The following is a 21,154-nucleotide window of genomic DNA, read 5'->3' on the forward strand; positions in this document are numbered from 1 at the left end:
GTGTCTCTGGCGGCCGCGGCGAGGGGACAAGGGGAATCAGTCGATTGGCAAGATATCATCCCATTTTCTGTTAGAACCAGGGGAAAAAAAAAAATCGGGAGAGAGAGGGTACCAAAAAAAAAAAAAAAAACAGTAAAAAGTATCTATTGGTGCAGCAAAATGTCGAGCTCAAAATGACAAGAGCTTGTCAAGGCCGTTGGTCAGCCCGTGGGCCGGGGGTCCAGCCAGGTCCCTCCGGGCCTTGCACGCTATCCCGATGGCGGAGGGAGCTGGTGGTGGCAGTGGGGAGGCAGGGTGGCGGAGAAGGGGGAGGGGAAGGAAGATGCACAGGGCAGGCCGCGGGGCGGTACCCACCCTCCCTGGGCCACAGGCTGGGGTTCAATGGAGGGGCTTTGGAATTAGGCCTTGGACCCCTTCCCGTCCCCTGACAGGTGTAATCTAAGCTAAAGTAAACCCTGTGGAGGCTGCAGAACTGGCACCTCTCCCCTCCCCTCCCCATCCACATCCTCATTTTGGAGTCCGGAGGAGCACCCAGCAGCCTCTCCCACCCCAAAATGCCCAGCAGAGCCCCCCCACCCTTCAGAGCTGCGGCTTGCTGAATCGTTGAGATGTCTGACACTGTTGAGTTCCCTACCTAGTGCTCCAACCAGATCACCTCACTTTTGAGTTTTCCCCCTCACCCTTTCCCAACCCCTCCTCCCCTGGAGCACCCCTCCCCGCCCCCCACTTTCTTGGTTTTTGAGTTTCTGCCTCTTCCTGCCTGGGGGAGGGGTCGTCTCCCAGTTGCTTTGAAGGTTTTTGAGTTGTTTTTCCATGTGAATCGGGGTTTGAAGCGACCCGCCCCCCCCAACCCACCACCCCCCCACCGCCCACCCTCCTGATCCCCTCACCCACGCGGGTCCCCCCCAACTGGGACCCCCCCGGCTACTCGGTGACGAGAAGAGCTGGAAACGAGAGCCAGCTGGAGCGTGCTGAGGACCAAGGCTGGTGTGGTCCCCTTATAACCTGCCTGGACCCTCCATTCAGGTCGGTAATTGGGGGCGGGGGTCCCGCGGGGCCACTCCGTCCCATGGGTTCCGTGCCCACCTTACTTTTCTAACCTGCACCTCAAGCTTGCAGCCAGGGGTGGAAAGATGATGTGGGTGGGAGTCAGCACCAAACTGGGCAGAACACAGCGTCAGCCGCCCGCCCTCGCCAACTGGAAGGCTGCCCAGAGGCCTTATGAGACCCCCTCAGGGGATTTTTAAGCCACCTAGTGCTCATGGGCACAATCTTCCCCTAACTCGTGGCAAACCAGCCCTCTTCCTGCCACACACCCTTAGAAACGAATGGGGTAGGTGAGAAAGCAAGTGGGCAAAGTGTCTTAGGTGTCAGCCTTTATAGCATATTGGCAGATCCATTTAATTGATGGCTGCCGGCCATGTTGGGGATTGTGAGCACGAAAATTACAGTTGTTCATAAATGCCCTCCCACACTTAACTGACTTATAATTAACAACCCTGTACAGCAAGTCTGTTAACGCGTTCAAGATGTACGCCTTGTGTCTACTTCTGAAAAGTGTTAGAGGTACCTTCCAAATTATGACACTCCTAAGGGAAGATATTTTAAGATAAGAGCCGATGTGAACAGGGTCTTTGGGGCGTGATGTTGAGCCTTACACAGGGATAAATTGGGATTATATTAACCTTTAAATCCTAAAGCTAGCCCTTATTCCCTCTGATGTTCCAGTAATCCCTTTCAGTATGAACCTTTTACTGATGGCTTCTGGACATTTATTTTGATGGCTGCTGGATATTTTTCAACTGATGATTATTCAGTTGATAGGTGTATATGGGTGATGAGTACTTTTGCCCTCTTCGGTATCCCCAGAGGGTAAGGACACAAGTTTGAAAGAGCCAAGAAGGGACACGTGGATATAATTCTTGCTAATTACCATGGTAAGAGAAGGCTCACTTTATCTCAGAGGTAGGGATCAGGCATACCTGGCTTTGAGCTCTGGCCCTACCACTTCCTTTCTTTGTGTCTTCCAACTAGCCCTAGCTCCTCTCTGGGCCTCCACTGCTTCATCCACAAAATGGGCATGAGGTCACTGGCCTCTCAAAGTGGGAGGGATTCAATAGAAATTCTTCCCATTACTTTTTTTTTTTTTTTTTTTTAAACTCTAATTCATCCCCAAACTCCCTCAATGATGAGCATCTCATTGATCTTTCCAGCATCCTGGAAGGCCAGAAGGAAACTTCACTGGCCCATGCCCAGGCTGAGCATCTTCTGTGTGCTGGGCACTGCCCCGGTCAGCTTAATGGCCTTCTCAACACATCACCGATGGCCTCCATTTCACAAAGGAGGAAACTGAGGCTCCCGGAGGATGAGGGCCCTTCCCAGGGCTCATCCAGCCTCATCAGCCCCCCACCTCTGCCGAAGCAGGTTTTCCATGGGACTCTGAGGTCTTGAGGAGTTTACCTTGCTGTGTGATTCAAGTGACTTGGCCTCTGTTTGTTCAGCTCTAAACGAAGAGAAGGGAGAGTCACTGAGAAGTGGGGCTCCTGTGGCTGGGTTGGTTTGCTCCGAAGGTTCTTTTTGGATGAGGATCTCACCACTGTGGCCGCCTCGAGCCTCTGCCAGGATCCTTGGGTGCTGGGTGGGGAGGCCAGATGCTGTGTTCTGCCAGGGTTGGGGGGCACCTCCCTGGGGAAGTCACAGCCGTCCTCCTTTCAGACCCCGATTTTCAGCCCCACACCCATTCCATGGTTTTTTTTGTTTTGTTTTTTTTCTTGCTTTCAGGTGTTTTGTTTTGGAGGGGTTTTTTGTTTGGTTGGTTTCTTTGGATTATTTCCCCCCACCACCCCACTTTGTTTTTTCATTTCTTTCCCCTGGTTTTGTTTTGGATGTCAATGCCGTTTTCTGTCCTTGATTAATTAGCTCCCTCACACTCATCCCCCATTTGTTCCGTTTCCATGACAACGCAGCGTTTGGGCATCCCACTCGTGCCTCGCTGTGGATGCCGGCGGCTGGCCTGGACCGCGTCCGCTGGCTGGCCAGACCCCATTCTCCCCCGACACCTCCACCCAGCCCTGCCAGAAAGCCGCTCCCCCATCTCAGAGCCCAACCCTGCCCCTCACCCCAAGTCTGTCTGCATGGCCCCTCTGTCTCCCCTCCCTGCCCACCCCAACTCCTCCCCCCTGCCGAACACCTTCCACTTCCTCCATCCTGTCTCCAGCGTGACTCCTGGACTTTTCGCGGGGCTTCCTTTTCCGAAGGGCTGCCAGCTTTCTTGGCCCTCCCTCCGCCCACACGGAGCCCCCCCGCCCCCCTTCTCTCCAGCGGGGATTCAGAGAACAGGGATTGAGATTTCCAGCTTGGAACCCATGGAGAGAGAGAGAGGGAGAGAGCGAGTGAGCCCCCTCCTCCGTAGAACAGGGCAGACACCCCTACAGCGACCCCCTTAGGGGTGCGGCTGCAACCGCAGTTCCCTGTGAAAATTAGAGGCAGGTCGGGTTGCCGGAAGTCACTTGGTGGCCCTCTTTAGCCTTGCTGAGCCTCCAATCCGTCATCTCTACAGTTTGAGACAAAACTCCTTGAACTGCCCAAAGCTGGGGGCACGTCCACGTGGCTCCTTGAAGCCAGGGACAAGCTCCTTCTGGCAAGAAGGGTTTACCAGCTAACCCAAGTCCTTTCCACTGCAGGGAAACATCTCCGACGGGGCAGCCGTGCCTCTTGGCAGTTCAGGTGCCCATTAGCACCCGCCCCTTCCCCCCGAACCCCAAAACCCAGGCAGCTTCCGAAAATGGAGCCCCCGAAATGCATCCTGCTGCCTTCATGGTCTGCAAGATTGGGACAGAAGGCTGCATCCGCTTCCCCGCTAAGAAATGCACAGAACGTGTCCCTGTTTTCTCAACGTTCAAGTTCATTCCCTCGTTTATTATTATTATTAATATCCTATTTATTCTGCCAGGGCTGTGATGTGACAATGTGACATGTCACATTGGGTCACATCTGCTAGAATTAATATGCAGCATTGAAGTGGGCCCCCTCCCCCCTCCTTTCTCTTTCTCTGTCCCTCCCTCTCTGTGTTCCTGTTTTCTCTCTTTCTCTGGACCCATCTATCTCTTCTGTCTGGTCCCCCCCGTGAGTATGCACTAAAGGCCCCTGAGATCCAGGCCTCTTCACATTAACCTTCTCTCTTTTCCTCCTTCTGCCTCTTTCCCTCGTCTCTGTCTCTCTCTCTCTCTCTGTCTCTCGGCCTCTGTCTCTCTCTCTCTTTCTCTCAACCAACCTATTTTGCATGCTGTTTGTGATTCTGAGAGCTGCATCTATCAATGGAAACTTGTCAGATCCGACAGAAGCTTTTAGAAGGGTTTCTATACCCAAAAACCACAAAAATTTCATTAGAGTTTCTCATCTTTTCCTTGAGGGCCCCCTGGGGAAGTGGGCGGGGCCCCCGGGTCACCAGAGGGAGTGAGCATGGGGGGGCTGACATCCTGGTCCCCTCTGCCTCTTGGTCCCAACTCTTCCCATGATCTCCCACGCCCCCCCCCCCACCCCTTCCAACCTTCCCAGAGCCCCCCCGACCCCTGCAGCCCGAATCTTCCGAAGCTCCCCAGTTGGGAGAGCGGGCGGAGGGGCTGCTCCCCGAAGCCACGTCTGTCAGCAAAGATGAGAAACGGCTGATAAATTTTTGTGTTCCTAACTGTGCTGTGGACCAGCCACTCTGGTCTCTGAAACCCTGTTGCTATGGAATAATGCTTCATGTCTCTTTTATTATATATCGATATATCTCTCTCTATATTGTTTGTGAAGTACCTTCCTTTGAAGTTTTGGTTTCTTTGTGTTGGAATTTGGTTTTTTAATTTGTTTTTTTTTTTGTTATTTTCTTTCATTTGGAAGAAAAAATTTCAACTGGGGGGAAGGAAACAGCCCTGTTTATATTTAAATTGTTTTCCACTTTTTTTTTTTCCTTTTTTTCTTTCTTTCCTTCTTTCTTTCTTCCTGTTTTTCTTTCTTTTCTCCCCTGCATTCCGTCTCCCCATCCCCCCAACCCCCTGCATCTCCCTCCCCTCCCCCACCCCTACATCTCCCACCCACCCCATCCCCCAGTCCGCCGCGTGGCTCCACGGTTCTCCATCTTGCCCACGAGCCACGAGATCATGCCAGGTGGCAACGTGAACATCACCTGCGTGGCCGTGGGCTCGCCCATGCCATACGTCAAGTGGATGCAGGGGGCCGAGGACCTGACGCCTGAGGATGACATGCCCGTGGGCCGGAACGTGCTGGAACTCACAGACGTCAAGGACTCTGCCAACTACACGTGCGTGGCCATGTCCAGCCTGGGCGTCATCGAGGCCGTGGCCCAGATCACAGTGAAATGTAAGCAGGGGCCATGGGGCAAGGGGGAGGCAGGTCGGACCTCGTGTGTAGGTGGGGGGTACGGGTGGAAAACCTCTGAGTTACTCTTCAGGATTCAGTCCTTCCTGGCTGTGAAGAGGACAGTCAACAAACACTTATTGGTGACAAATTATTCTGGGCCTGGCCCCATGGAACGAGACTCAGTCTTGCTCTATTGGGCTCACGGTCCAAAGTGGGAGATGACACGTAGCCCGGCAGCTATGATGCAGACTGATTAGAGCAGTGATGGGGACTATGTAGCACCACTCAGACCCGCAGAATAAAGGTTCCAACTCCCAGGAAAGGTAGGTCAGGGAAAGACTAAAAGTTGAAAAGGGAAACAGGCTGTGCAAAACTCAGAGAGAGAGAGCATTGGGGGGTGGGGAGGGATTACAGATTCTCCTGATGTCTCAAGTTTGTGGCGAGATTCAGAGGAGGGTGCCCCCAAATAATTTTTCTAGCTTTGTAACAGGGGCCAGCAGACTACAGCCCATGGGCTGAATCCAGCCCTCCACTTGTTGTTTTTTTTTTTGTTTTTTTTTTTATACCAGAACATCTAAGATTTTTAGAAATTTCATTGTTTAGCCTCCATGTGTTTGTGTTGTTTATGTTTTTTTCCCTGTAATTCATTTCTAATCTCATAGCATTGTGGTCAGAAAAGATGCTTGATATGATTTCAATTTTCTTAAATTTACTGAGGCTTGATTTGTGACCCAAGATGTGATCTATCCTGGAGAATGTTCCGTGCGCACTTGAGAAGAACGTGTAATCTGCTGTTTTTGGATGGAATGTCCTATATATATCAATTAAATCTATCTGGTCTATTGTGTCATTTAAAGCTTCTGTTTCCTTATTTATTTTCATTTTGGATGATCTGTCCATTGGTGTAAGTGAAGTGTTAAAGTCCCCCACTATTATTGTGTTACTGTCGATTTCCTCTTTTATAGCTGTTAGCAGTTGCCTTATGTATTGAGGTGCTCCTATGTTGGGTGCATATATATTTATAATTGTTATATCTTCTTCTTGGATTGATCCCTGGATCATTATGTAGTGTCCTTCCTTGTCTCTTGTAACATTCTTTATTTTAAAGTCTATTTTATCTGATATGAGTATAGCTACTCCAGCTTTCTTTTGATTTCCATTTGCATGGAATATCTTTTTCCATCCCCTCACTTTCAGTCTGTATGTGTCCCTAGGTCTAAAGTGGGTCTCTTGTAGACAGCATATATATGGGCCTTGTTTTTGTATCCATTCAGCCAGTCTATGTCTTTTGGTTGGGGCATTTAATCCATTCACGTTTAAGGTAATTATCGATATGTATGTTCCTATGACCATTTTCTTAATTGTTTTGGGTTTGTTTTTGTAGGTCCTTTTCTTCTCTTGTGTTTCCCACTTAGAGAAGTTCCTTTAGCATTTGTCGTAGAGCTGGTTTGGTGGTGCTGAATTCTCTTAGCTTTTGCTTGTCTCTAAAGCTTTTGATTTCTCCATCAAATCTAAATGAGATCCTTGCCGGGTAGAGTAATCTTGGTTGTAGGTTCTTCCCTTCCATCACTTTAAGTATATCATGCCACTCCCTTCTGGCTTGCAGAGTTTCTGCTGAGAAATCAGCTGTTAACCTTACGGGAGTTCCCTTGTATGTTATTTGTCGTTTTTCCCTTGCTGCTTTCAATAATTTTTCTGTGTCTTTAATTTTTGCCACTTTGATTACTATGTGTCTCGGCGTGTTTCTCCTTGGGTTTATCCTGTATGGGACTCTCTGCGCTTCCTGGACTTGGGTGGCTATTTCCTTTCCCATGTTAGGGAAGTTTTCGACTATAATCTCTTCAACTATTTTCTCTGGTCCTTTCTCTCTCTCTTCTCCTTCTGGGACCCCTATAAGGCGAATGTTGTTGCGTTTAATGTTGTCCCAGAGGTCTCTTAGGCTGTCTTCATTTCTTTTCATTCTTTTTTCTTTAGTCTGTTCCGCAGCAGTGAATTCCACCATTCTGTCTTCCAGGTCACTTATCCGTTCTTCTGCCTCAGTTATTCTGCTATTGATTCCTTCTAGTGTAGTTTTCATTTCAGTTATTGTGTTGTTCATCCCTGTTTGTTTTTTCTTTAATTCTGCTAGATCTTTGTTAAATATTTCTTGCATCTTCTCGATCTTTGCCTCCATTCTTTTTCCGAGGTCCTGGATCATCTTCACTATCATTATTCTGAATTCTTTTTCCGGAAGGTTGCCTATCTCCACTTCATTTAGTTGTCTTTCTGGGGTTTTTTCTTGTTCCTTCATCTGGTACATAGCCCTCTGCCTTTTCATCTTCTCTATCTTTCTGTAACTGTGGTTTTTGGTCCACAGGCTGCAGGATTGTAGTCCTCCACTTGTTTTTATATATAAAGCTTTATTGACACCTGCCCATTTGTTCACACCTGGCTTGTGGCAGCTTTGGGGCTACAGTGACAGAGCTGAGTAATTCTCAGCAAAGGCCATGTGGTCTGCAAAGCTGAAAAGATTTACTGTGTGGCCCTCTGCAGGTAAAGGTTGCCGAGCCCTGCCCTAGGGCCATAGAAAGTGTCAGCATCAGCTGGTGTGTTGGTCATTTTGCTGAGGGATTGAACTTCTTCTGGTGCATGCTTCCTGGGGCCTGTGTGATATGAGATCTTGGGACAAGTGGGAGAGAAAGTCACAATTTTATCCAGGTGCTGGGGACACACTGTAAACCAACCTCGGTCCCTGCTGGTGGGGACAACATACAAACCTGGTCATGACGTACCATCAGGCAGTGATAAGAACTGGGCAAGGGCACCTTTAGTCAGGGGGATGAGGCTGGCCTTAAGCCATCTGGCCATCTGAGCATTCCAGGGGCAGGGAACAGCAAGTGTGAAGTGTGAACAGACAGAAGGGCCCTGTGGCTGAGCAGAGTGAAGCAGAGTAAAGCACAGAGAAGAGCTGTAGCCCAGGGGCCGCCACTGTTTCCTTCAGAAGTGAATATGTTTCTTAAACAGCCAATTTTTTTTTAAGTAAAAATTTTCAACTTTACGGGCCATCTAGTCTCTGCTGTAGCCACTCAATTCTACCATCATAGCACAGAAGCAGCCAGCAGCGATACGTAAGCATGGCTGTGAGCTGATAAAACTTTATTTACAAAAACAGGTGCCAGCCCTTGGTCTGTAGTTTGCCAACACCTGCTATAGATGGTGGGCTAGGGGTCGTTAGGCCCATGGTTGCCACCAAGGAAATGAAGGCTCAGAGAGGGCAGTTGTGTGACTAAAAGTCACACAGCCTTTGGGGTCTGCAGCCAGCGTGCCCGATGTGTGACCTTGCCTCCCACCCACAGCTCTCCCCAAAGCCCCCGGGACCCCTGTGGTGACAGAGAACACAGCCACCAGCATCACCATCACGTGGGACTCTGGCAACCCAGACCCCGTGTCCTACTACGTCATCGAATATAAGTCCAAGAGCCAGGACGGGCCATACCAGATCAAAGAGGACATCACCACGACGCGTTACAGCATCGGCGGCCTGAGCCCCAACTCGGAGTATGAGATCTGGGTGTCAGCCGTCAACTCCATCGGCCAGGGTCCGCCCAGCGAGTCGGTGGTCACCCGCACTGGCGAGCAGGCCCCTGCCAGCGCGCCCCGAAACGTGCAGGCCCGGATGCTCAGCGCCACCACCATGATCATTCAGTGGGAGGAACCCGTGGAACCCAACGGCCTGATCCGGGGCTACCGGGTCTACTACACCATGGAGCCCGAGCACCCCGTGGGCAACTGGCAGAAGCACAACGTGGACGACAGCCTGCTGACCACCGTGGGCAGCCTGCTGGAGGACGAGACGTACACCGTGCGCGTGCTGGCCTTCACCTCCGTAGGCGATGGGCCCCTCTCGGACCCCATCCAGGTCAAGACACAGCAGGGAGGTGAGATGCCCGCGGGAAGCACAGCTTCGTGGGGCGGTGGGGCAGCAGGTTTCGGGGCTGTCCCACCAGAGGGAAGGAGGCGGCCATGCGGTGATGTGTCTCCCAGCATGCAGCCGGCCCATCTTACCTGGAAGTTACCACGTGGTTTATCTGGCCTGCATGGTGCTTTAAAGTATTTTCACGCCAGCGTTGCAAAGCGGGAGGTTGTCCTAGAAAACCCAGATTTCTGGCTACCCTTGGAAAATCCGATTTGGCAAGCCCATAGGGCTACAATCGGTCGTCCGATGGCATCCAGATAGATGCCGCCGCCGGCTGCATCTGAGAAAAGGGGTGTGGTTTCCGTTCGCCTCCCTCTTCTCTGTTAACTGCCCCGGCTCCCATCCATCTCTGAGTTTGAGAACCCCTTGTTCGCTGCTCTCACTGGAGGGATCCATGCTGCCCATTTTGAAATAATAGAAAGTGTGTTAACCCACAGTCTGTGAGCTGGTCTCTCACCTGCTGGGGTGAAGGACGTGGGGTAGGGGTGTGGAGCATTTAGGTGTGTGGGGCCCCAGCTCTCTGCAGGTTTCTGGGCTTTTTCTTATGGACTCAGGCTTTGGAACCTCAAATCCAGGAAGAGTCAGGCAGCTGTCCAAGCAAAGGGACAGGAGGTTTGGAACTCTGCTGCCGTAAATCAGATACAGCGTGGAGATCCACATTCCAAATTATGGTCCCCACCAGTTTTCTGTTTAACTGGGGGAATGGGGAGGATGCTGGGGTGCGTTGAGAAGGGGATTTTTTAAAATGTTTTCCCGCTGGCAGCAGAGAGGATGGGGGGATTGGGGTGGGCAGCTGACAACGAGGGGCGGTAGGGGGTCCCTGGGAAAATAAGAGAAATAAGAACAGTGGAGAACACTCCAGAAGCATCCAGAGCCTAACAAGCCCTTCCTTTTAGGGTGGTGCTGAGCTTCACGGGGCCCTTTTTGGGAGAATGGGAACCTGGTGGGTTGGATACCCTATGCGGGCCCAGGCCTCCCCCCAATGCCAGTCCTCTTCGCTCCCTCCCCCGCAGTGCCTGGCCAGCCCATGAACTTCCGGGCCGAAGCCAAGTCGGAGACGAGCATCGGGCTCTCGTGGAGCCCCCCGCGGCAGGAAAGCATCATCAAATATGAGCTCCTCTTCCGGGAAGGCGACCACGGCAGAGAGGTGCGTGGGGGGAGGCGGGCTGGCGCTCGCCCCCGGCTCCCGCTCTGGGCGACTCCCTTGTCTCCCCGAGCCTGTGCCGGAATGTCTCTCTTCCCCCCCTTCTCTTTGCCCCTGTCCGTTGCTAATTTTTCCACCTCTCGCTCTTTTCTCCTTCTCCATTTCCATCACTCTGTGAAGTCTGTGTCTGATCTCTCTGGTTTCTCTCTGTCTCTCTCCATCTCCGTCTCTCTCCCCACCCCGCCCCCAGGTCGGGAGGACCTTCGACCCGGCCACGGCCTTCGTGGTGGACGACCTCAAGCCCAACACCGAATATGCCTTCCGCCTGGCGGCGCGCTCCCCGCAAGGCCTGGGCGCCTTCACCTCGGTGGTGCGGCAGCGCACGCTGCAGTCCAGTAGGTGTCTCGCGGACCCCGCCCTGACCTGCGGGGGTGGGGACCTGGCCGGCGCCTGCGCACTGACCCGGGCGGGGCCTGCGCAAGGGTGGGGGGGCGCCTCCGCCCGTCCCGCTTCGCTCCTCCGCCTCGGGCGCGCTTGCGTCCACGCTGCGCCTCGGTTCCCCCACCGGTGCAGTGAGGGGCTCACCCGTGGGCCCCGCAGGCTCCAATTTCTCCATCTCCCTGCGGTACAGCCGTGGCCGGTTTCGCTGATGGCACCTCCTCTCTCCTCTGCTCCTCCCGGATTTGGGGTTAGTGAAATGGCCACGTTGCGCCCATCTCACAGGTGTTTGGAGGGGTCTGTGACGCCGTCACAGCTCACACCCCATCCTTCCGAGAGAGCAGAGGATGCAGAGACGATCCTACCTCCCCAGAAGACCCTTCTTGCCCCCAAGACTGGGTCCCCATTGCCAGGGGCTCGGGGGCCTGGGGGAGTCAGAGCTGATACCAGGTTCTGGGGGGAGCGCAGGACCCCCAAAACATAGGGCCCTCGAATTCCTGGAGTTCTTCGCTGTGCCCGCCTGGCCTCCCTGTCACAGAAAGTCACCTTTTGGCCAGAACACTGCAGCGGGCTCTGGGCCACACCGTGGCCCCCGCCGCGCCCTCCCTGCCTGCTCTGAGCTCAGGGCCTAGGCAGGCCCCTCCGACCGCCGCCTCCCTGCCTCCCCCTCCTCTCTCTGCTCCCTCTCCTCTGCTCAGTCTGGCCCAAGTGGCCCCCGCCGTGACCCTCCCCCTTTCTTCTTCTCCCCTCCCCCTGCTCAGTCAGTCACGGGGTAGCCACCCCAGGCCTTGTTCCGGAAGCTGCCTCAGTGTTCAAACCTTCAAGCCCCCGCCTCCCCCGCCCCCGGGCGTGCGCACACAGGGCGTCACGGGTCAGTCCTGAGTGACAGCAACTTGGGCCGGGGTGTCTGAGCCGCTGGGATCAGGGGACTTGGAGACACAGCACCCCACCGTCACCCCCGGCCCCCTCCCCTCCTCCCCGCCCCACCGGGGCCCAGCCGAGCACTCCGCAACTCACAGGAATGTTTGTGCGTGAGGCGATCAGTGAGGGTGTCCTGTGGCTTGGGTGGCCACGTGAGAGACCGGCACAGGTGCCGCGAAGGTGAGTACGCGCTGGTCTCTAGCGGGTTCACAAAAACGGCCCACCCTGCGTGCCCCCTAGCCTGTGCCCCGTGTGCCCCAGCAGCTCTGGGCTGTGCAGACCGTCCAGAGCCCAAATTCAGTCCCCTAAACTCTCCACCCCGCTGCCGAGAGGCACACCTGCCCAGGAACGTGGCATCCGGAACCACGCCCCCCCACCCCCCAACACCCCCCCCCCCCCTGCCCCGTGTGCGCATCCACACTGCCCCCGCACCCTCCCGACAAGTCACGCAGGTTGGGCCGGATTGTGAAGGAGGCGGCCTCCAAGGTCCCCAGGTCGTCGAGAAAGCGGCTTTGGCCCAGCCACGCGAACCTCCGAACCTCCGGGGCGGCCCAGGACAGGGAGTGGGGGAGAAGGGACTCCCCACTTCGCACCCGAAGACGGGTGGGGCCCGAGAGATCTGGCAGCCGAGACGCAGGGCCAGGCGTATCCCCCCCGGGGAGTGCGGGCTTCTTAGGCTGAACTCAAGGGTAGGTGGAGGCCAGACCACTCAGCCGTGGGTCTCCCCAGACACCGTCCCACCTTCCTGCCTCGTCGGCGCCAGCCCGGAACTGCAGCGTGCCCACACTGGGGCTGGAGCAGGGCTGCGCGCCCGCTCGCGGCCAGAGACCCACCCAGAGCTCGGTCTGGCCTTGTAGCTCAGCACTCCGCCATTCCCTCCCTCGTAAGAAAGTCTTTTAAGTTAGCAGTTGAAGAGTGGAAGGTAGGTAACCAGACTGGGAGTTTTCTGGAAGGCGTCTTTCTTTCTTTTATTATGGTTTTTCTCATCATCATCACCATCATCGTTGTTTCTTCTTTTATTATGGTTTTGGTTTTATTTTTCCTTCCCCTTTCTTAGCGAATCCATTCCTTCTGGCACATTCCTCGGTTGGTTTTTCCACTCCTGCTTGATTCCCCCTGGGCACTTTTGGTTGGGGTGGCTGGTCAAGAAATGGGGGAGGGGACCCCCAAGTGTCTATTTCCGGAGGAGGGAACCCCAGTGTTTCAATTTAAGTGAGGCCAGAGAGTCATTCTGGTTGCAGTAAGCCATTGGAGTGGCCTCTGGGGTCTCTGGTAGCCTGATGTCTTTGAGGATGGGGACCTCTGATTCATCTGTGGGTCCCAGACCCTAGCATGGGGTGTGCACATAGTAAGTGGTCTGTAAACACATGCAGTGAATAAGTGCGGCTAGCATGATGGTGAAGGTTCTCTATGCCTTGACCTCGAGCAAGGCCAGTGACCTCTCTGAGCCTCCCTCCAGACGAGGCGGCCTCTAGGGTCATGGGCATTTGAGGGGGTGTGGCTCCAGCCATCCTCAGCTGGCCTGAGCTGATAAAGGCACAGGCTGAGGTCTGAATTCCCAGCCTCAACCAAGACAGCCCATGGACAGCAGCTGAGCCTGGCTTCAAGGCCTGGCTCACGCCGCGTGCCCTGGGGCAAGCCACTTGCCTTTTCTGGGCCTCAGTTTCCTCACCTGTAACATGGGAGGTGAGCACCCAGAACGGGTGGGACCTGGCACCCAGTAGGTATACAACCAATGATAAAAGAATGCCAGGCAGACCAGGTGGGCTTTGAAACCCATTTCCCCACCTGGAACATGGGGTGGCGGTGGAGGGGTGCTAGTTCCAGCCACGTAAGGGGGTCATGAGAATTAAATGAGGCACAATCAGTGGGCCGTATTTTGAGTCCGCAGAGGGCCTAGGCTGCTGGGTGTGCAGAAGATGCATAGAACATGAGGATTATCTACCGTAATGCTCTTAACACAGGGCCTGGCCCATGGTAGGTGCTCGGCACATGGAGACTATTACTGCTATTCCATAAAGCCCTTAACACACGCAGTTCATGCTTAATATATGGGGAGTATCGCTGTTATTTAACAAAGTCCTTAGCATGCTGCCTGGCACAGAGTAGGTGCTCCATAAATGGCAGCTGCCATTTTCAGTCTAAATATGGATCGGCAGGGTGCTGGGCACAGAGTTGGCAGTACATGAGTGGAAGCTATTGGTAGCTTGTAACAAGCTCAACCTTGTGCCAGGTACACAGTAGGTCCCCGAAACATGGGGGCTACAATGATTGCTCTGCAGAACCCTTGGCACAGTGCCTGGCATCCAGTAAGCGCTCAATAAGTGGCACTTTAAAGAGGTTGGCCTGGTGCTAAGCACATAGTAGGTGCTCAGATGGGAGCCACTCTCAGTCTGGAAGGGCCTAGCATGGTTTCGTTTTTGCTCCAAACATGAAACTGTTGTCTGCAAGGTTCTTGGAACTGTGTGTGTAAATAGTAGGTACTCAATAAGTAAGAACTATTGCTATTTTTGTATAAGGTCATTAGCGCAGTGCTTGACACATAGTAGACGCTTCAAACGTAGGGACTATTACTGTTATCCAGTAATAACAGGGCCTGACACACAGTAGGCCCTGTTAAGAAATGAGAACTACTAATGTTCTACATAGTCCTTAGTATGGTACCTAGCATGTTGTAGGTACCTAGTATGTGGGCACTGTTTTTCTGTTTCAATAAAGACCTTAGCACAGTGCCTGGCATGCAGTAGGCGCCGCGTAAATGGCAACGGCTACTTTTATCTTCAGAGGGCTGTTGCAGTGACCAGCCCATAGTAGGTGTTCAATAAATGAGATGTGCTGTTGATCTGCAGTGGGCTTAGGTTGGCATCAGGTGAACAGTAGGGGCTCAAAACAGAAGAACTATGAGCTACTAAAACTTTGGCACACAGTAGGTGCTAACTGTGGGCTGTGTTATCTATAAAGCCCTGACCCAGTGCCATCACAGTAGGTGCCCAATACACAGGGGCTTTTTATTATTACTCTGTATAGCCCTTGGCATGCTAACTGGCACACAGTAGGTGCTCAAGGCTCAGACATTGTTTTCTTTGCAAGTGAGGCCAAGAAGTAACCACAGGGTTGCCCTCTGGGGTCCCTGGCAATACAGGTGTTCAGTAAATAGATACTCTTACTGTTAACCTGTGAAGCTTTTAGAGACACGCCTAGCACATAGTAGGTGCCCAATAAATGGGGCTTTTACTGCTATTCCCCTGACACACAGTAGGTATTCAGTAAATTACTGTTTACAGTTATTCCATCCCTGGTGCTGTGCCTGGCACATAGTAGGTGCCCAGTAAATGGAGCTTTTGCTATTCTTCTGGCACAATGCTTGGCACACAGTAGGTGTGCAATAAGTATTTCACTGTTATTCTGTGAAGCCATTGGCATGGTGCTTGGCACATAGTAGGGTTCAATAAGTAGATTTTTCACCTGCCATTCTGTGCAGCCCTTGGCACCGTGCCTGGCATATAGTAGTTACTGAATTAATGGGGCTTTTATTGCTTTTGCATTTGGCCTAGTGGCTGGCACATAGTAGGTGCCCAGTAAATGGAGCTTTTGCTATTCCTCTGGCACGGTGCCTAGCACACAGTAGATGTTCTATAAATAAGTACATTTACTGTCATTCTGCTCCTGTGCTGTGCCTGGTGCACAGTAGGTGTTCACTAAATAAGTACACTTACTGTTATTCTGTGAAGCCCTTGGCATGGTGCCTGGCACATAGTAGGTGCCCAATAAATGAGGCTTTTATTGCTATTCTTCTGGCACAGTGCCTAGCACACAGTAGGTGTTCAATAGATAAGTACATTTATTGTCATTGTGTTCCTGGTGCTATACCTGGCACACAGTAGGTGTTCAATAAATAAGTACATTTACTGTTGTTTTGGCACCGTGCCTGGCACATAATAGGTGCCCAGTGAGTGGGGCTTTTACTGCTGTTTCACTTGGCATGGTGCCTGGCACATAGTAGGTGCCCAGTAAATGGGGCTTTTACTGCTGTTCCACTTGGCACGGTGCACAGCACACATGCATATGCTCCTTGGGAACTGTGGCTACCCTCTCCCTAAGACCTACTGTGTGCCAAGTGCAGCCCCTTGTGGTGAGTGCAGCGTTCTTGGCCAGCCCTCTCTGCCCCCATCCCCACCCGCCCACCCACCCGCCCATCTCACCTTTGGTTGACACCCGCTTCTTTTGGGTTCGACTTCTCTTTGGTTTGGTTCTGTTTTGTTTGTTATCATCTTCTTTTTTATTTTCTCTTTCCCATCTTTTGTTTCCCCACCCCCTCCCCGCCCACCCCGCCTCCCTTCCCCACCCCCACATTCTCCCCCCCTCCAATAGAACCGTCAGCCCCCCCTCAAGACGTTAAATGTGTCAGCACGCGCTCCACGGCCATTTTGGTAAGTTGGCGCCCGCCGCCGCCGGACACGCACAACGGGGCCCTGGTGAGCTATAGCGTCCGCTACCGACCGCTGGGCTCAGAGGACCCGCAACCCAAGGAGGTGAACGGCATCCCCCCGACCACCACCCAGATCCTGCTGGAGGCCTTGGACAAGTGGACGGAGTACCGCATCACGGCCATCGCTCACACAGAGGTGGGACCAGGGCCCGAGAGCTCGCCCGTGGTCATCCGCACCGACGAGGACGGTAAGCACCGGCCCCGGCCTGGGACCCCCGGGACCCCCGGCACCCCCAGGCCCCAGCCCGGCCCCTGCCTTGGAGCCTTCTCTCCCTGGAAAACTGGGCTGGCTGGTGGTCAGAAGGTATTGGGTTGGCCAAAAAGTTCTTTCGGGTTTTTCAGTAAGATCTTATGGAAAAAACCGAATGAACTTTTTAGCCAACCATAGAAGCCACAATCAGGAGAGGGAGACAAGCGGCCATCAGCCTCCCCAAGCCAACCCGGGCTCCTTGATCTTGGAATTCTCTGTTCTGGACCTTCCGGGCTACATTTTCTCTCTGAGCCTTGGGCCTGGAACATTAAGCGGGGAGCCCTGTATTTTGGTCCGGTGGTGGAAGCCATGGAAACGGAGTGTAGGAAACAGCAAGCAGCACTTGCAACAAAAATTATGGTCCCTGACCCCAGAAACCTGGTTTTTTAGACTCTAGGGATAACCTGAGATTTGGAGCTACTTGGGTCTGAGCCGTCCTACCTAGAACGTAGGTAGATTGCGTGCTGATGATGGTTAACCGCCAGCTCTCTGGGGCATAGAGACTGATTTGTAGCACTGGCCGATTTCTGTGGTGTAAATATTCCCACCGTAGCCGAGCTAGAATGTTCTAAGACGCTAGTCACACAGCAGAAGCTGAGGGCACGAGGGGAAATGAAGCAGGCAGCTTCCCCAATAAAATTGCAGGAAACCTGGACCAGCTGTTTTCTGAGCCATTGGCCTGGAAGTTTCGGTTGGCAGCCCCAACATTTTGTCCTAACCATGGGGAAGAAATGAAGCGGTTCTTCACGCCAGGCCTTGGGGTGGGGGCGGGGTGGGTGGCGAGGGCTCTGAGCTTGGGGGCTGGCTGAGAAAAGCGCTCCAGTGCGGAGTGGGCAGGCTGCACCCTGGAGTGTGTGGGAGCGTGCAGCTGGACTGCCCGGGTTCCCATCCCGGCTTTGCCTCTCGATAACCCTGTGGTCCTGGGATCAACTCTCTGTGCCTCGGTTTCCCCATCTGTAAAGGGAGCATAAGAACCCCTGTCTAGAAGGGATGCTCTGAGTTTGGAAGCAGTGTGGGTAAACCTCTTAGAGTGGGGCATGCACGGCCTGCTCATGTCTTGTGGCCCTGGGCAGGTGACCTAGGCTCTGGGGGACCTCAGCTGCCCGTCTGTAAATGGGGTGCACCATCAGGACCCCCTCCCCGGGCTGTGGGAAGCGTGAAGGAGGTATTCCCTCCGGGCCAGCGGTGAGCGCTCAGAGCGCCGGGTTAACCGGCAGTCAACTCGGCACCTTGGCATCGGTCAGTGGCGCTGCCCGGGGCAGGGCTGGGCACCCCAGTAACGGCCCCGCCCGCCCCTCCCCTCCCCCCAACCCGCCAGTGCCCAGCGCGCCGCCGCGGAAGGTGGAGGCGGAGGCGCTCAACGCCACGGCTATTCGCGTGCTGTGGCGCTCACCCGCGCCCGGCCGGCAGCACGGCCAGATCCGCGGCTACCAGGTCCACTACGTGCGCATGGAGGGCGCTGAGGCCCGAGGGCCGCCGCGCATCAAGGACGTCATGCTGGCCGATGCCCAGGTGGGCGGGGCTCCGGGGCGGGGCCTGGGGTGGGGCGGGGCCCGGGCCCCCTGCGCTCCCGCCCTCTCGCTGCTTCTCTGTGTTTCTCTCTCTTTGGCTACTCCGCTCACCTCCTCCTCTCTCCCCTGCCGCCTCCTCCCGCGCTCAGTGGGAGACGGACGACACGGCCGAATATGTAAGTAGTGCCCCCCTGCCACCCCGCGCCGCTGCCATGCTCTTCCCACGGGCGGGCCGTGCAGTGTTGTGACCCCATCCCCCGCACGCCCCTTGTAAAAGGGTCTCCTCCCCTGGGCCCCCGATGCACACCTAGTTACCTCTTGGAGCTAGCTGGCAGCCTCCGTTTTGCATCAGGCACATGGGCTTCTGCTGGGGACTGCAGAGGTATCCATTCTTAGCTGAATGGCCCCTGGAGTCCACTGGCCTCCTGCCTCCCAACTTCCCTCCTGCCTCCCAACTTCCCTCCTCCAGCCTAGCTCCCAGCCTGGGTCTTCTCCACCACACCTTTGCTCCAGCTGTTGGACAGCGTTAACCAACCCCCTCCAGCCCACAGCCTCCCCTGTTGCACCCAGGCCTGGCAGATCCAAACTGAGTCACTTTCCAGCCTAGCCTGACCCTTTTGTCACCTGACTCAGCCCTACCTGACCTCGAAGTTTCTCTCTTAGGCCAAAGTGTCCCCTTCATTCTGGCCCTGGCGTGATGAGAGGGGTCAGTGGGCCCCAAGTGGGAAAGGAGGCCTGCAGGAGGCCCTGAACCAGAGTCAGGATTGCCGTGTGACTCTGGGCAAGTCGCTGCATCTCTCTGGGCTGTCTTTCTGCCCCTAAGATAGGGGCCACAGGCTCTTCTGACAGCCTGAAGCTGATGTTAAATTGACACGGCCCCACCCACTCCAGTAGCTCTGCTTCTCCCCCGCCCCGCCCCACCCCAGTCTGGGGGGAGGTTCCCACATGGCTCCGGCTCAGACCCTCCAACCCACCAAGACCCCAGGAAGGACTGAATGTGAGGCTCAGGGGCAGGAGACCCTCTGTTCGTGCATCCTGCCCCCCCTCCTCATGCTCCTGACCTGGGGCCACCTCGGAGCTCCCAGGCATGCCAGACATGTTTGTGGGTGTGCATGTATGGGAAACATGGACACGCGTGTGACTGTGTGAGGGTCAGGGTGCTCTGTCATTCACTGAATGAGCAGTGATTTACTGAGCACCTGCCGATCCTGTGCTAGGTGCCGTGGATGCGGCGGTGACCAAGACACGCCTGAGCCCGTTTTCCTGGGGGTCACGGTTCAGGGGAGAGGGATGTTACTTGGAACAAGACACAAATACGTGTCTAGTTACAGCTCTGGTGGGGACGGGGCATAGATAGTGGTGTAAACGCTTGAACAGCCAGCTGTCGGGTGGGCGCAGTCCTGACTGGGAACATTTGCCCTTTTCCATGGTGTAAATACTCCCACCGTGTCGATTTCAAGCTACCTACCAGATTTGTGGTAGCTCGTCATTGTATAGTATTTGTATCACACAGATATGAGACAGAATAGAATAATCTCGAGGACATAGATAATAGTAAACGTGATAAAATCATGACGGAGGGGTGGGTTTTGAGTACTTATTACCTTTGTTTTTACTATTTATTTGATCGTACGTTTATATAATTCCATTTATAATAACGGCTGTTTAATAAGTGGCTTGCAAATTTTCTGAAAATTCGACTGTTGGCTTTCAAGAGCTGGTGTAAGGAATCTCCAGCACACCAATGGATGTAGTGGAGACAGGGTTCGGGTGCAGGGGACACAGTCAGTGCAAAGGCCCTGGGGCAGGACCATGTCTGGTTGGAGGAGGGATAGCAAGGCAGTCCCGTGTGGCTGGAGCAGAGTGAGGGAGGGAGGAGGTGAGGGCAGAGAGGGGACAGGGGCAGGTCGTGCAGGGCCTTGTGGGCGGCAGAGGACTTGGGGTGGTGCGAAGGACTTGGGCTTTTGCCCCCAGGGAGACCAGAGCCCTGGAGACCTGACTCAGCTGCTCACAGGCACCCTCTGGGGGCCACTGCAGGGAGGACAGAACGGGGGTGGGGCAAGAGTGGTAGCTGGGGACCAGAGGGGCGGGGACTGCACTGGGCCAGGCGGTCCATGACAGATGTCAGGCCACCTGTGCCCATCTCAGCATGGACGTGCTACGTGTCGGGGTCTGTGCATGAGCTCGGCTGCACGTCTCTGCCCGCAGATTGGGCCCCGTGTCTGCCTTGCTTGTCCCTAGCATGGGGAGGAGGGTGGGCAGCCCTGGTTGTGTCACTGATTCCCCGCCCCTGCCCCTGCCCGCAGGAGATGATCATCACAAACCTGCAGCCTGAGACCGCCTATTCCATCACGGTAGCCGCCTACACCATGAAAGGAGATGGCGCTCGCAGTAAACCCAAGGTGGTAGTGACCAAGGGAGCAGGTGCGAGACCCTCTATGGCCCCTTTGCCCTCAGAGCATCCCTGCAGAGTTCTTGAGCCCCTGTTGGTGGGGAGGATGCGCCAAGCGGGAGGAACAGGGAGAGCAAAGGTGTGGGGCTGCTCCAGAGGATATTAAGACCCAGTGTGGTCCAGCCCCGCTCAGCTCTAGCCAGATGGAAACCCTTAACAGCCAACTCTTAACTCCTCACCCTCTGCCTCCTGTTCCCCCTGCCTGGATACCCTTCTCCGGGCTGGCCGTCTCCTCTGCATCCTTTGGGTCTTTGGTTAGTCAGCACCTCCTCAGGAAGCCTTCCCCACTCACCCCCGTGCCACGGTCTTGGTCAGGCCGCCTCTCTGCACCTCTCCTGCCCCCAGCACCCCGTGCCTCCCCCATCCCAGCTCTGATCGCCCCAGGCGGGTTGTCATTTCAGGGTGGTGTGCCCGTCTCCCCTGCTGCACCCTGAAGCCTCCTCTCCTGGCAGCCCTGCCTCAGTTTCCCCCTCGGGCCCCTCCCATCAGTCCCAAGAGGCTGGTTTTTCACCAGCCAGACATAGCTGAGTGAGGAGAGAGAGACAGCCATGAAAATGTAAGGGGGGAGGGTATTCTAGGCAGAGAGCAGAGCCCGGGCAAAGGCTCAGAGGAGGGAACAAGCTTGGTGTG

The 21,154-nt window shown here is 54.6% G+C and overlaps 1 protein-coding gene across 1 annotated transcript in view; it reads left to right on the plus strand.

The window, feature by feature from the left end:
- Positions 1–21,154, plus strand: part of PTPRS (protein tyrosine phosphatase receptor type S) — a 67,066-nt gene that overhangs the window by 26,728 nt on the left and 19,184 nt on the right. Inside the window, exons 6-12 of the mRNA XM_068537206.1 lie at positions 5,095–5,364; positions 8,700–9,281; positions 10,333–10,466; positions 10,714–10,858; positions 16,194–16,499; positions 17,880–18,073; positions 20,379–20,496. Of these exons, the coding sequence (XP_068393307.1) occupies positions 5,095–5,364; positions 8,700–9,281; positions 10,333–10,466; positions 10,714–10,858; positions 16,194–16,499; positions 17,880–18,073; positions 20,379–20,496 (1,749 nt within the window). The remainder of the gene's footprint in view (positions 1–5,094; positions 5,365–8,699; positions 9,282–10,332; positions 10,467–10,713; positions 10,859–16,193; positions 16,500–17,879; positions 18,074–20,378; positions 20,497–21,154) is intronic.

The sequence above is a fragment of the Eschrichtius robustus genome, chromosome 2 (genome assembly GCF_028021215.1).
Source record: "Eschrichtius robustus isolate mEscRob2 chromosome 2, mEscRob2.pri, whole genome shotgun sequence".
NCBI lineage: Eukaryota > Metazoa > Chordata > Mammalia > Artiodactyla > Eschrichtiidae > Eschrichtius > Eschrichtius robustus.